General features: G+C 33.3%; 2 protein-coding genes across 5 annotated transcripts in view; one reads left to right on the plus strand and one right to left on the minus strand.

Annotated features, from left to right (window-relative positions):
* Window positions 1-6,154, plus strand: part of sca (scabrous) — a 32,661-nt gene extending 26,507 nt beyond the window's left edge. Inside the window, exons 4-5 of the mRNA XM_072540323.1 lie at window positions 57-342; window positions 3,795-6,154. Of these exons, the coding sequence (XP_072396424.1) occupies window positions 57-342; window positions 3,795-4,210 (702 nt within the window). The 3' untranslated portion in view covers window positions 4,211-6,154. The remainder of the gene's footprint in view (window positions 1-56; window positions 343-3,794) is intronic.
* Window positions 1-16,369, minus strand: part of LOC140447590 (methyltransferase-like protein 22) — a 540,943-nt gene that overhangs the window by 488,931 nt on the left and 35,643 nt on the right. The window lies entirely within an intron of this gene.

The following is a 16,369-nucleotide window of genomic DNA, read 5'->3' on the forward strand; positions in this document are numbered from 1 at the left end:
GTAAACATTTAGTTCAAGTAAATACTTCACTTATTTCATAATCTTTTCTGTTTCAGGAAGAATCAAGTTCTATCAATGTCAATGCGACTAAGGCGACCATTCATCTAGTCCAAGAACTAAGATCTTTCGAAAGCGAATATAAAAACATTGTTAACAAATTACCCAGAGATTGCGGCAGTGTGGATGGTCCACCTGGAATTTACCTAATTTCCCCGGGAGAAGTTGAACCCATTTTAGCCCACTGCGAAGATGGTTGGACAACTATTCAAAAACGCTATGATGGTACTGTTGACTTTAATAGAAATTGGAATGAATACTCTAACGGATTTGGATCTGCCACTGGTAAGAATACATAATCGATTACTCTTCAAGGAATGTGACATATACACTTTATCTTTGTAGTTTATCTCAGCTTTTACCAAATCAAAGAATTGTTGTCGTCTTAATTATTCGTTATACATACTAGTTCGAAAGCAATTAGTTGGTCCAAACAATCATATGTTATGGTAGATCAAATGTCAATGTTATTTTTAGCAATTAATTTTAAAATCTTTGTATTGCCATTTCATTCATTATTTTACTGCTATAGAATTTTTTACCATCCACTATCAAAATCACAAGAGCATAATTGGTCATCAATCGATGATGGAGAATATATTTAATACATCATTATAATATATTAATTTTTCCCAATATTTTTGTTTAATAAATGTGACATTTTCAGAATTTTCTTAAATGAATAAAAGAATTTCCATCATCATCAGTTGGGGCTACAGCCCTTCGTGAAACAACACCCTTTCTTCCTTGTCGAGTACCTATTCTCTCAATCTTCTCTATCTTCTCAATCCCCTCACTCCAATTTCTGTTAAACCTTCCTACACATCGTCCAGATATGTGAGTTTAGATCGCCCCCTCTTCTTCCGACCGCATAACGTGTGGTCCACTCATCTTAGACGGTTTATTTTGATGGTTTTCAGGATATCTGCATCATCAAAAAGTCTATAGAGTTCATATTTTATATCTCATTTTCCATAGACCCTCGTCGTTAACTTCGCTATATATGGTCCTCAATACTTTTCTTTCGTAGTAACTCTTCATCTGGCGTCGTCATTGCCCATGTTTCTGATCCGTAAATAAGCACCGAGTGTATTATTTTTTTATAAAGTTTGCACTTTGTTGCTTTTGACATACTTCTCGCTCTTAGTGGGGGCCTAGGTCAAAATAACAGCGGTTAGCCACGCATATTATTTTTCTTATTTCTTTGGGTGTATTGTTTGAGCAGTCCACCAGTGACCCTAAGTGGCAGAATTCTTCCACTGTTTCTATAGTTTCATGTTGCACCTCTTAAGTTATTTTGTTGCATTCTTTATATAGCCGACATCTATTTAGTTTTCTGGGTTCCATTGAGAATTAACTATTCCCTAGTTCATTTATAATGGCATTTACATAACGATAAGAAAAGGTATACCTTGGACACCAAGATCCGGTAGGAGAAGACACAGGGCTTCCCAGGCCGTTATCCAGAGAAATCTCTGTGACAATAGAAAAGAAATAAGAATAAAATCAAGTACGAGACTGCGCACATGGAACGTGAGCAGTCTCTACGAGCCCGGTAAGACACAAAACATCATACATGAAATGATAAGGTTCAATATACCAGTTCTTGGGATAAGCGAAATGCGCTGGCTGCGAACTGATAAATGTAGCATAGACGTATTCTACTCCAGAGAAAAAGGCAATAACCACCGGAATGGCGTGGTATTCATTGTACATAAAGAAGTCTCTAGTTGTATTAAATCTGTAAGTTACATTTTGGACAGAGTCATCATGATGCAATTAAACTCAAAACCAGTGGATATTAATCTGGTCTAAGTTTATGCGCCCACAGCGAGCAGTAGTGGATATAGCATAGAGAAATTTTATGATGATATATAAAGATGGTAATAAGTCATCTGAAAAATAAAGACATTATCATAATAATGGTGGACTTCAAAGCCAAAGAAGGAAAAGGTAGACAAGAAAACATTGTAGGCAATTTCGGATTTGGACAACGTACTGACAGGAGATCGGTTTGTTGAACTCCTATTTGGGCGCCAATGTTAACGATAACTGAGATATAAGCAAAAAAATATTAATTCGCATTGAAAAAGCCAGAGCTGCCTTCTACAAACTAAGGAAAATTCTGATTAATAGAGATATTACATTAAACCTTAAAATTAGATTAATACGCTGCTACATATTCTCCATATTGCTGTATGGCATGGAGAGCTGGACTCTTACAGTAACACTAATGAAAAAACTTAAGGCCTTTGAGAAGTGGATTTACCGACGAATATGGCGGATAAGTTGGGTTGATCAAATAACAAATGAAATAGTTTTACAGAGAATGAAAAAGAGCACAGAAATATCAAAAACAATAAGTTACAATATTTCTGACATGTAATGAGACATCCAGAGAGGTATAAACATTTACACCTCGTAATATAGGGCAAGATCGAAGGACGAACGGGCCTAGGCCGAAGAAAAACATCCTGGCTCCGAAATCTCTTGACTCCTGGCATCCGAGAGTGGTATCAAGAGACATCCGCTAATCTGTTTCGAGTTGACTTAAACAAAGTTATTATTAAAAAAAAAAAAATCCACAAGGAAAATAATTCCTGTAGCTGGCTGTATACCACGTATAACAAAAGAGGTTAGTCTTTGTATGTGGGTATATTTTATTTTATAAAAACCCTTAAAAGGGCAACATTACAAGCACGAACGTTTTCAGAACAACTGTTCCATCATCAGGTTTAAAATGCAGGTTAACATGCCTGAGCCACCAAAATATTTGGGTAAAAACCCTTTAAATTGAAAAATGTTACCAAAGATTGTACATGATGTTTATAATATTATGTGATGTTTAATATTTTAATTAGATTTTACTTCAGGTAACATACACCCATGCTTAAGTGAGTTCCAGTGTCCGGAGAGTAAACCTCTTCAAACGGACTACCAGTTGCCAACCGTAGTCCGTTTGAAGAGGTTTACTCTCCGGACACTGGAACTCACTTAAGCATGGGTGTATGTTACCTGAAGTAAAATCTAATTAAAATATTAAACATCACATAATATTATAAACATCATGTACAATCTTTGGTAACATTTTTCAATTTAAAGGGTTTTTACCCAAATATTTTGGTGGCTCAGGCATGTTAACCTGCATTTTAAACCTGATGATGGAACAGTTGTTCCGAAAACGTTCGTGCTTGTAATGTTGCCCTTTTAAGGGTTTTTATAAAATAAAATATACCCACATACAAAGACTAACCTCTTAAAGTTATTATTGCCAATATGATCGCCTAAGTTCGAAAATTGGAGAGAGTACTAAAAGAAGAAGAAGGTGTTGGTTACCTATCCGATGTTTTCTGCGGCGTTTTTGATACGTGGGAAAGCTTCAACTGCTTAATTTGGGGTTCCTCCAACTATGACGGTATCATAAGCATATGCCATTATTTGTATATTACGGCTACATATCGTACCATTTAAGTTTACTCACGAGTCTATCATAGCTTTTTCTAATGCTATGTTTTGAAAAGAATTTTTACAAATATTCCATCAGTATATTTCTTCATCAAAATCCAGTACGCCATTAATGGATTTAGGATAACAATACCCTCTCTTGGTTGCCTACTAGATTCTTTCTAATTTAGAATATATCGGTTGTTGCTTAATTCTGTCATATAACATAATAATATAATATAAATAATATAATTATGGATTTTATATGTCTCAAGAGATATTTTTTATTTTAGGCGAACACTGGCTGGGCAATAGAAACATTAATTACCTCACCAAGATGAACTGCAGCCAACTACAAATTAATATGAAGGACATCTACAATCAACATTGGCAAGCCAACTATCAAAACTTCAGAGTAGCTGATTTTTCTGCTGGTTTCAAACTATTTATAGATCATTACAGCGGTAACGCTAGTGACGCCTTCAACTATCAAAACTTAATGGAGTTCTCCACCATTGACAACGACAGAGACATTTCTAATACTCATTGTGCCAGCAACTACGAAGGAGGTTGGTGGTTTTCGCATTGTCAACATGCCAATTTAAACGGAAGGTATAATTTGGGATTAACGTGGTTTGATAACAGCAGGAATGAGTGGATAGCTGTCGCAACTAGCGAAATGAGGATTAAAAAAAAAGATGTGTGCTAAAGTATATTATCGGAAAAATGATATATTCTTAAAAGCAAATATATACAAAAATTTAACTTCATGTAAGAAAGCACATCAAGTATCAAAGATGTAATTGATATGAGACATCCTTTTTAATGGTATTTATACTAGAATTTTAGAGGTATAGAACTTTAAAACCGAATAAAGCGCAAAGAAATTATATTAATTCTCAAGAAATCTGCTTTGCTTTTGATATACGGGCATAGTGATTGGCTCGAATATTCGGTAGGTCCAATTATCTACAATTTTTGCAGATTATGAGATCTCCCTCATAATTTTCCATCTGTTTCGATCTTGTGCCTGTTGCATCCTATCTCTACGACGTTTTAGATAGGATGCCTACCTCTGTTTTGGTAGGCATCACCCCTTGGTCTCCATTCCAGTATCCACTTTGTCCATCTGTTATCTGTTATTCGAGTCACGTGACCTGCTCACTTCCACTTCAGTGTTACTATTCTCTCTGCAGCATCAGCCACTTTTGATCTTCGTCGTAGCTGGCGGTTTGGAATCTTGTCTCGTAGTGAAACGCCCAAAGTAGCATGCTCCATCGCCCTTTGAGACACACGTATCTTTTGCACTGTTCACCTTCTCATGGTCAATGTTTCCGATCCGTAAGTCAACACTAAAGTCCAAGTTTAAGTCTGAGAAGATCAACAGTTTGGTTTTCTTCTCCTACGCGAATCTAATGGCCTAGGTATTTATAGGCCATTACCTGGTCTATGGATCTTGTTCCTACACATATATCTTCGCTGAATACAAGATTTGTTATCATCTAGGATTTAGATATTTAGATATATCTGCAATAATGCGGCAAATGGTGTCATTTAAGTAGGACTTGGCATATGGATTTCACACAACCTTACAGAAAATAAGCCTGGATGTCAAGTTAAAGATCCAAGATTGTAAGCTCTTGTTCGTTGTTCTAGAGCCATCGCTATTAAAAGTAATGTTCTCGTTGGCATCGTTTTTGAAGAGATAAGGATCGATGATTCAACGCTAAACAACATTTTCTAATGAAAATATGATTTAACGACAATCTCATTTGGCCACATCAGCTAAAAGTATATAGCACTGGTTGCGCGTCTCAAATTTAGCGCAGGTTGTAGCATATAATTCAGCTAATCATGATCTTTTACGATGTCGAAAAGACTCATTCGTGTCTTTCATGATACGCTCTACGACAGCAATACCTACGTGGGTTCACACTGTACGACGTCTTAAAGGAATCTTTTGGTCACACAGAGTGCTCCAATACAATTGTTATCATATACTATTACGGCGACCATAAAATGGACCTAATGCTCGATATATCTCGCGAACAGAAATCTATATTTTCGTCTCCAAAAAGTTTGCTACCTATAAAGACCTCTAGATCTATTAGAAATCATTATCCATTATTTAAGATATCAACAATATACTTTTTCGTAAAAAATTTTTGAACTTGTATATTATTACTCAACATATACCATACAAATATAAATACCATAATATTAAGGGTGTACATTCTAGCAAGAAGTCAAAAAAAATTTAAACTTTGGGTGTAAAATTCTGCTTTAAGATAAAATAAAATTTGTCAAACAAAAGTAGTCCCCCATAGTGGTGGTACACACTGTATATTACAAGCACTTAAAAATGCATTAAACAAATTAACTTTCATTTTTGGATGTAACATTATTGTAGTTTACCAGAATACGCCAGTACAGAGCCAAAGAACGAACTAGTTAAACGTTGTTAATTATGTTAGAATTAAGTAAAACTTGTAAATAATAATGCTAAGATGTATTGCCATACTAGGTATGTAAAGTATGTTGTACTGTTTTGTAAATATCTGTTTCTATTTATTATTTAAATTTAGTTAATAATGTAAAAACACACCAATGACTATTTTGATACTATCTTTTAATAAAAGTATTTTAGAGAACATTTTTTCATTCTTTTTTTAATACCCAAGCCCACACGATGACTGAAAATAAAATAGATTACATGTTATCTAATTAGTTCAGTCGTCAGAGAGTTGCCCCCAAAAAATCATACGCACAAGCTAAATTTTGCAGAGAATATTAATTTTGGGACCCTAAAAAAGATGCAAAAATGTTTACCACTTTTATCCCCGGATTCCCCCTAAAACCCCCCTCGCACGGGGGTAAAAACGTAAAAAATCGATTTACCAAACATCTGTACACCGTAGAACCGTTCTCTTAGAAACAACGCTTGAAGAGTCCGTCGATTTTGCATGTCAGTTACGCGCCCAAAATCAATGTTCAATAAAATTTGTATGAGCTCGACTGTAAAAATTCGATATCGATAAATAGTATCGAGGTCTAAGGGGAAAAGTAGTAATAAACATATTAAGGGAAAGAACCAAACTTGTACCAAGGAAGCAGCTAATGAAATGGACGTCCCCAGAAAACCCTTCTAGATTTGCAGAATATGTGGAGGACGGCCTTCAAAACCTAGAAAGGATAGACCTGGATGAAAGAAATAACCCAATAGTAAGAGCTGTAGAAAGACGGTATAGTAAATAAAATAAAACATCTGATAAAATAAGTTAAGACACAAAAGAGTTTATTGAAAAACAAAGACAGATCGAACTGAAAATCGCAGTAGAATATAGACAAATAAGTAAAGTTGCATGAAAATACAATACAGAAACTTTTTCGGAAGTTATAAAACAGAATAAAAGTTTGAAAGTATTGTCCTAAATATAATAGAAAAGTAGTGCCCTTAGCAAAGTTTTTAATCCAACCCAGGTAAATTTCCTTATCCTTCAGATTATCGCCGAACGACGGCTCTTCTCACCGAATACTGCTCTTGAAGTGATTACTTCAATAAAATGGACAAATCAAAAGTCAAATAACATGGTTTTGCTGTCCTCAATCAGATGTACAAGTCAGAACTAGGATATCATTATTACAACAATATGCTATAGTTTATTTTTATGAACGAGAGAGTAATTAGCATAATTTTAACTGGTAGCTCCGACCACTCCATGGACGTGCTCAAGATTAATTGAAAAATTACTTTGAATAATTGTAAAAAATAAATGAATTATTTCAGTGTTATAAAGTGTTATGTGTATGTAAACAAAAGTGACCTCTTTTATCACACACTATATTAGAACTGACTGGCCTAAATTAAAAAGGTTTTTAAAAAATTCACATTTTTTTTTAATTTTTAAAAATTACAAAAGAGAAAAAGAGTTTTTAAAACCGTCTAAGGTATGTTAAATAGATGAATAAAAATATTAATATAAAACTTACAGCTACTTGTTACAAATTCAAATCAGATTCAGAAGATGAACTTTCAGAACCAAGATTTATAATAACTGGCTCGATCATTTTATCAGTAATATTGTCCAGCTTCCACATTTTTTCCTCTTCTTTAATAGTGTGATTTACTGCCTTTTCCCAGTTTTCAGGTTTTACATTATTTACGGCCTCCAAAAACAACTGTTTAACATCATGAATTTTAAAAGTGGTATTTTTTCTTGAAACTTCACTCTTTATCTGTGCCCATACCAGTTCAATCGGGTTTAATTCACAATGATATGGTGGGGATCTAAGTACTGTCATTCCACGATTTTTGGCAATTTCATCAATTTCGTATTTTTTAAATTTTTCTTTATGAAGGGCACACAACGAATAAAGTTCCTTTCTTATAGATCCGGGATGGTACGTAATATTTTTTGAACTCAGCCAATTCTGCAAGTCTTTTTTTAACCACTTGGTTGTGGGCAGTCCTTTCTATAAGTCTGGAGTGATAACTTGCATTATCCATTACTATTACACAGTTCTTAGGAAGAAGATCTATCATTTGTTCGAACCATTCTTGAAAGACATCAGCGTTCATGTCTTCATGGTAGTCACCGGTACGAGTTGATTCAAAAGTTAATAAACCACCTTCAACAAAACCGTCTGAACTGCCAATGTGCACTATTATCAGCCTGTGTCCCTTTCCTGATGGTGGGTTTAAACCAGTAGATAAGTTATTTACAAAAGCGTGCCTTTGACTTGTAACAGTTTCATCCTGCCAAAATTTATTTGGTGTATGACCCTCGTTGATCCATGTTTCATCAAGATAAAATATTTTTCTTTTTTGGTTTCTCATTTCCTTTATGGTTCTTAGAAAATGTCTTCTCCATATGACAATATCGCTTCTTTCTAATAAAATAGACTTTCTGGGATTCTTTTTCTAGTGGAAGCCTATTTCTTTTAAAAGTTTCCATACTTTTACTCATTCGACTCATTTCTGGGTAATCCTTATCATCTCGAACTGAGACAAGAACTTTATCCAATGTTGGAAATTCTTGTCTAAAGAAGAATTCATGCACTTTCCGTCGAAGTCCTTCTTTAAAATGATATTCTATTTGAAATTTTGGTTTCCCTGGAGCATTACGTGGCATTTGAAAACTACCACATTTCTCTTCTTTAATAACTCTGTAAATCGTAGATTTCCCAACACCAAGTGTACTGCTAACTAACTCAACGGTCTCATCAACACTTTCACATAAACGTTTGTCTGTAAATGATTTAAAACAATTAAATATTAATGTTTTTTCATTAACTGTTAGAGGACCAATTTTTCGGCATTTACACGGCACGTCCAAATTTTCCATAACACTAGTATACACAATAAACTGCACCTTGCAACTGAAGTACCTACTTTTAGTGAACTGTTAAGAATTTTGAATACGCCACTTGGACCTTCCTATATACAAAATGGAAAAACCCACTATCACATTTTCTGTGGAATAAGTTTAGAAGGTAATTATCTAGTCAATTACTGTCGTAGATTCCTGGAATTAAAGAATTAAATGTTTGATTGTTGAAACCCTTACTTCGTGGAATGCACTCATTTCAGATAAAATAAAACGTTTTATTTTATCTAAAGAATTAAACTTTATTTTGCAAATAGGCAAAGAATTAAACTTTATTTTACAAATAGATAAAATAAAACGTTTTATTTTATCTAAAGAATTAAACTTTATTTTGCAAATAGGTAGGTACTTATTAAACTTTTATTGGTTATATATAACCAATAAAATAAACATCTTACATTTCTTGCAAATTCATTAGTACCTGTTAACCTCCATCACTCCGACACAGGCAACCTTATTTAGGGATTAGTAAACCTCACAACTATTGTATTCTATTCTGCTCCAACCTTTATACCTGGTGGTCATATTCAATTTAAAATTGTTTTCCTATATACTTCTGTAAACTTGTTGACAAATATCTGTTTTTCATTGAGTCACCCGTATCAACAGTTTAGGAATTTGCATACATAATTTATTGTTTTATTACTCTCTCATACATAAAAATACACTATAGTCAGTTTTGATATCACCAGCCTTTTCACCAATGTGCCATTGGAGAAAACTTTAAAAATAATAAGGGTTAAGTTAGAGAGGGATGATGGATTGACAACAAAAACCAATTATGTATATATATATATATATATATATATATATACAGTGAACGGCTAAATTATGGAATATTATCAATATTTCGAGAACCGACAAGATTTGTGGGAAATCCCGAAACAGGTCGATTTTTGTTGTAAAATACCCATCTTATAACGTACATAAAGTAGGGATGACGTCACCGGTGTGGGTGTAGTGACATAACCGTTAACATTTTTTAATAGAAATTGGTATAACGCGACACCTCATTTGAATGAGAATTTAATTCTCTATTTAACGACATGACATTTTTAACTAAAATATTTTTTTAAGGGTACAAAAACAATTTTTTTTAATTTAAATTCAACTAAATTACAACTAATGATTTAATTAATAATGTACTTTAAAGTAACCAAATTATGCATAATAATTATTTTAAATTAAATTTTCGAAATGCCATACATCGGTTTCTTGACAATATGCGAATCTACGGACACATTCATCAAGTACATTGCGGATGACTTCTGGAGTAATTAGACTCATTTCATGCCTAATTTTATCTTTCAAGTCCTGTAAGTTTTGGGGTGTATTGACATAAACTTTTGATTTCTATGTAACCCCACAGGAAAAAGTCTAGAGGTGTTAGATCTGGCGATCTTGCTGGACACTCTATAAAACCTCGTCTTCCGAACCACCTCCTGGGAAAGCAATGATTTAAAAATTGACGTACTTAACGTGCGTAATGCGAAGAGGCTCCATCTTGTTGAAACCAGATATTTTCACTAGGTAAATTTGGATTATTTTTATTTGGATACATGTTAGCAAGGACAGGTATAAGTTGATTTCTCAAAAAAATTAAATAAAGTTCTCCTGTTAGATTTTCTTCAAAGAAAAAAGGGCCAATGATTCTGTCATTAATGATCCCTGCCCATACATTTACTTTCTGAGGATATTGTGTGTGTGTGTGACTCAGTCATCCAATGTGGGCAATTTCGATTATTCACGGTACCATGTATAAAAAATGTGGCTTCATGGGAAAAAAAGATTTGATTGATGAAATGTGGATTGCGGATATATAAATTCTGCATAATTTCAGAAAATTGAAGCCGGCGATCGGGATCGTCGTCGTTTAATTCCTGATGTAATTGAATTTTGTAGGGATGGTATTTTTCTTTTTTTAACACACGTAATACCGATCGTTGGGAAACTCCAGCATATTCACCCATTTGTGTTGAACTACTGTGAGGATTGTCATGTACATTTAATAAAATATCAAGTTTCACATTGGCTTCAATTTGAGGACGCCCAGCGTTTGGAATATGTTTAACGTGCCCAGTTTCTCCAAATTTTCAGACTATTTTACTTACTGTTGATTGGCTGATGGGTCTGTCTGGATATTTTGCGTTGAATAAATTACATACCTCGTTCTGTGTTCTTTTGTTATCTCCGCATCCGCTAATAATTAATATTTCTATGCGTTGTGTTTTATTTAATGATGATAATAATGTTAATGAGATAACTTTTTGTGTCCATTATAATTTTTACTTATTTTTGCTTTTTTAAGTATTTACTTTAGAAAGTCATGGCAGGAACCGATGTATGGCATTTCGAACATTTAATTTAAAATAATTGTTATGCAGAATTTGGTTACTTTAAAGTAAATTATGAATTAAATCATTAGTTGTAATTTAGTTGAATATTTTAGTTAAACATGTAATGTCGTTAAATAGAGAATTAAATTCTCGTTTAAATGGGGTGTCGCATTATACAGTCTGTCCCAAACCCTTCTTTCAGTGCGTCACTAATTTTGACGTCATATAGGATTTTAAGAATGTCGAGAATTATTGCATGACATTTTAGTTAAATTTGACAGTTCCAGGATCGTAATCTCTCCTTTTCTAATTGAAAATAATTTAATAATTTTAATATTAGTCTTTGTTATTTCTCGATATATATCGGCATATTTAAAATATTTTTATGACAATAAATACAAAATTAAATTTTCACTGTAAAATGTCTGATAATACTAACCTGGAATGACAATTATCATTTTATCAGTTGACATTGTGAAAGTACTGTCACGATCGAGACAATCTGTGTCAAATTATATTTATGCGCATCATTGATTGGATATCTATTTAGCCTATTCTAAACTCCAACCAATTATATATCCATAAGTAGAATTAGCTTTACGATAAATAATTTTCTAAGTTCTATGTATAATAATCACAGACTCACGTTTTTTTCTGTCACCTCTAGCTTAATGTGTTAGAGAGAGGTCGATCAACTATGACGCACTGAAAGAAGAATTTGGGACGAACTATACCTATTTCTATTTAAAAAAATTAAAGATTACGTCACTACACCTATACCGATGACATCATCCCTACTCCATGTACGTTATAACATGGGTATTTTACAACAAAAATCGACTTGTTTCGGGATTTCCCTCAAAACTCGACGGTTCTCGAAATAATGATAATATTCCATAATTTAGCCGTTCACTCTATATATATATATATATATATATATATATATATATATATATATATATATATATATATATATTATAACAAAGAGAAAAACTTACGCTCTAATTTCTAAAATTAGTGAACTTACTTATAACTCTATTTATCTCAGGACTTTTTTCCGTGGCTCAGTATCTTTAATGTTGTATTTACAAGCATGGGGACAAAAAAGGAATAAAAAAAAAAAAAAAAAAAAAAACAAACAAATAATACCAAATGCAAATGTTATCAATTTATTGTACCGCATAAGATTAATATACCTGCTGTATAAACATAAAAATTTACAGAAAATAAATTATACCATCTAATTATCAAAATCAATGAAAAATAGTTCATATGTTACTACCGTTCTCTCCGGTCCTACATTTATGAAAAAACTGCAAATGTTTTTTGATTTTTAATAAACAAAATTAAAAATTGGGTTGCTTCTTAACAGAATTCAATTCCTCTCGATTCAGCTATTCTCCTATTATGTCCTTCCAATATTATAGAAGCTAGAAAGAATAATAGAGAATACACTTCAAATATAGCAAACATATTGAGTTATTAAGAAAATATCTGACTATATGGAAAAAGGACACTAGATCACGAAATTGCCCACAGGGTACAGGCTGGTTGATCTAACTGGAAACGAATGAGTAGGGTACTTTATTATCGAAAAATTGGGGAAGGGATGAAAGAAAAGATATACAAGAATGTGGTCAGAATCAAAATGTGACAGTGATTTTTGGGTAAAACTAGAAAGGACAGAATCAGGAACGACTGGGAAAGAGCCGGTGTGACTACAGTCTCAAAAAGATTCAAGAACAAAGACTGCAATGGTTTATACAGGTCACACGTAGAAAGTTAGAATTGACAAGAGAACGACTGTTAGAATTTCATGGAAAGAGGTAGAGGAAAACCAAAAAGAAGAGGGAAGGACTGTGTGGCAGAGGACTTCAGAAAGAAAAGTTTAGGTGAAAAAGCCACAAGTAAGGAACAGCGATCCCTGAAAAGGAAAAACTGAGGAAAAAGAAGTTTGTAAAGAGAAGTTACGCGGCTGATACATCGTAGAGTAGTTTTAGTGGCTTGTAGTATTTGTTCTAAAATAGCAAAAAGTAACCTAACAAACGAATCTAAAACAGGGTCGAAGGTTTTAGGGATTAATAGTTTAAGAACATTAATATAACAGCAATAAAAATTTGTTTGGGACTTTTGCTACATATGAGTCCATGTTCACTTCCAACAATTGCATCATATTGGAATACTACGAAATAAGTTCCAACTGCTATTGCATTTTTTTTTAATTTTGCAGATAACTTGGTGAAAAAAAAATGACAGGATATATAAAATACGACGAATTTTGACTCACTTCAGCGATGTGAAGCACAACAACTATACTTCAGATAAAATAATTGTATCGATGAGTTACTAATGCTTTGGCGTGAAAGACTTTTCTTTCGTCAATATATCTTAAACAAAAAACACAAATATGGTGTAAAGCTGTACAAACTATGTGAGTCCAATCTCCTGGTACAAAAAATTAAAATATGTTGCCGTATAAAACATAAGGTCATATAAGGCCCAGTTTTTCAGTGAGAGGTTAAAATTTTAATTAGCTTACCTAGGTTAAATTTTAACCAATTTTTTAACCCTTTTAGTGTTTTTCAGTTCTTTAAACCTGGTTGACACAATCTCGGTTAGCTAACCACTTTTTTCTTCTATTGGCTGCATTAATTGTACCTGCGCATGTGAAAATAAGTAAATTTTAAATGTCATAAAACTTTCCCATTTGAATAAAATCTAAATCACACTCTGATGGTATTCCTGTTCTTCTTTCGCCCAATATATCAACCGTGTGTTGATATATTGGGTGTTTCTTCATTTGGCTTTGACGGATCACCACATGTGGCTGTACAATATTTTTTATCCTTTGCATGGTTAAGTAATGCACCTTTTTTTTAATTTGTCCATCTCTCCTTTAAAATTTTTACTGAACTTGATATACCAGTAGTAGATTTTGTGTTAAATTTATTGGCAAGCTTTTCACATTAACAGGACTTTTGCTTATCACTCCTCTTTACATTCTAATATTCACTACAACCAAAGAATTAGTTTATTTTTAATAAGTTTTTGGATCGCATTAAAACGTTCATTTGTACTTTCATTACTGTATGTAAAATTCACATAATCAAAAAATCATATTATTTAATAATGCAAGCAATCTAAAACATAATAATGTAAAGATACCTGTTATAGTATAAATGTATTTAACAAGGAAGAATAATTCGCACGATAAAAACAAAATAACCTAAGCACGTGGTGTTCGTGTGGATATCTCCACTTCATGGTTTGTTCCAGTTTCACTTTTAATTTTAAAATAACCTAACCTCTCAGGCCATACACTGAATAATTCATTCTCTGTACCTATGCGCAGGCGTAATCACAAAATTCGGAGTTAACCCATCTAACGAGTATGGGTTAAAATCTTAGTCAAATTGAACGGGTTTAAGCACTAACTATCTATTCAATACCATATATAGAACAGGTAGAACAGGTATAATACCTAAAGAATGGCTCCAATCAACATTCATACTGCTACCCAAAAAAGCCAATGCAAAGGAGTGCAATGAACATCGCACCATAGCCTTAATGAGTCATGTCTTGAAATTGTTTTTAAAAGTAATTCACAATAGAATACATAAGAAATTAGATGAAGGCATAAGTAATACACAAATGGAATTTAGGAAAGGACTGGGAACACGAGATGCACTGTTTGCAGTAAGTGTTCTTTCGCAGAGATGCTTAGATATAAATCAGGAAGTATATGCCTATGATTTTGAGAAGGCATTTGACAGAGTGCAGCATAATCGGCTTAAACAAATTTTATTAAATAAAAACATAGACAGTAGAGACATTAGAATCATATGTAACCTCTATTGGAACCAAACAGCAAAAGTGAAAGTTGAAAATGAACTGACCGAGGATATCCAGATTCATCGTGGGGTCCGCCAAGGGTGTATTTCATCACCCTTGTTATTCAATTTATACAGTGAAGCCATCTCAGAATTAGCGCTTGCCGAGGTCAGTGAGGGCCTTATAATAAACGGTGAGCCACTTAATAACATAAGATATGCTGACGACACCGTCCTTCTGGCAGGAATACTAGAAGAACTGCAACACCTTGCTGAATAACTAAATATATATTGCAACGATTATGGACTAAAAATAAATTTGAAGAAAACCAAGTTCATGGTATTTACAAAAGCACAAAACATCAAAGTTAAGCTAGAACTAGATAATACAGAAATTGAACAAATATCTTCGTACAAATACCTTGGAGCATGGATCACAGAAGATACTGATCAGACAAAAGAAATAAGATGCCGCATTGAAATTGCACGGTCAACTTTTAATAGAATGAGAAAACTTTTTTGTAATCGCGATATCAATATATCGCTCCGAATAAGAATGCTTCGATGTTATATTTTCTCTACCCTTTTGTATGGGGTTGAAGCTTGGACACTTAAAAAATCCAACATTAAGAACCTAGAAGCATTCGAAATGTGGTATTACCAACGTATTTTGAAAATATCATGGATGGATCGCAAAACAAACGAACAAGTTCTCGAACAACTAGGAAAACAATGCGAAGTTTTAAATTCCATAAAAATCAGGAAATTGGAATACTTGGGGCACATCATGAGAGGTGAAAAATACGAACTACTAAGGAATATAATGCAGGGAAAAATCAAAGGCAGAAGAAGCGTAGGAAGACGTATAATCTCGTGGCTACGCAATCTCCGTGAATGGTTTGGATGCAGTTCAATTGAACTATTCAGGCGCGTAACCAACAAAATTATAATTGCCAGAATGATTTCCAATCTCCGATAGGAGCAGAACTTGAAGAAGAAGAAGCACTAACCTAATACTGAAAAACTGATTTAGCATAAATATTTCGGTGACCGAAAATTAAATAGGTTAACCCAGCACTGAAAAACCGGCCCTTAATGATGTAGTTTTACACCTAATGGAAGACTATTTAAAGATAAAGGCTACATCTTACATATAGATAATTTTTACAATTCAGTAAAACTGGGGTGATGTCTGAAAAGAAAACTTATGTATGTAGTAACCTAAGAAACAACAAAAAGTATAGTCCGAAAGATATTGTAGCTCAAAAATTGGAAAGAGAAACTAATTTGTAAGCGGAAACATAAAGTAGTAGTT

The sequence above is a fragment of the Diabrotica undecimpunctata genome, chromosome 8 (assembly GCF_040954645.1).
Source record: "Diabrotica undecimpunctata isolate CICGRU chromosome 8, icDiaUnde3, whole genome shotgun sequence".
Classification (NCBI taxonomy): Eukaryota; Metazoa; Arthropoda; class Insecta; order Coleoptera; family Chrysomelidae; genus Diabrotica; species Diabrotica undecimpunctata.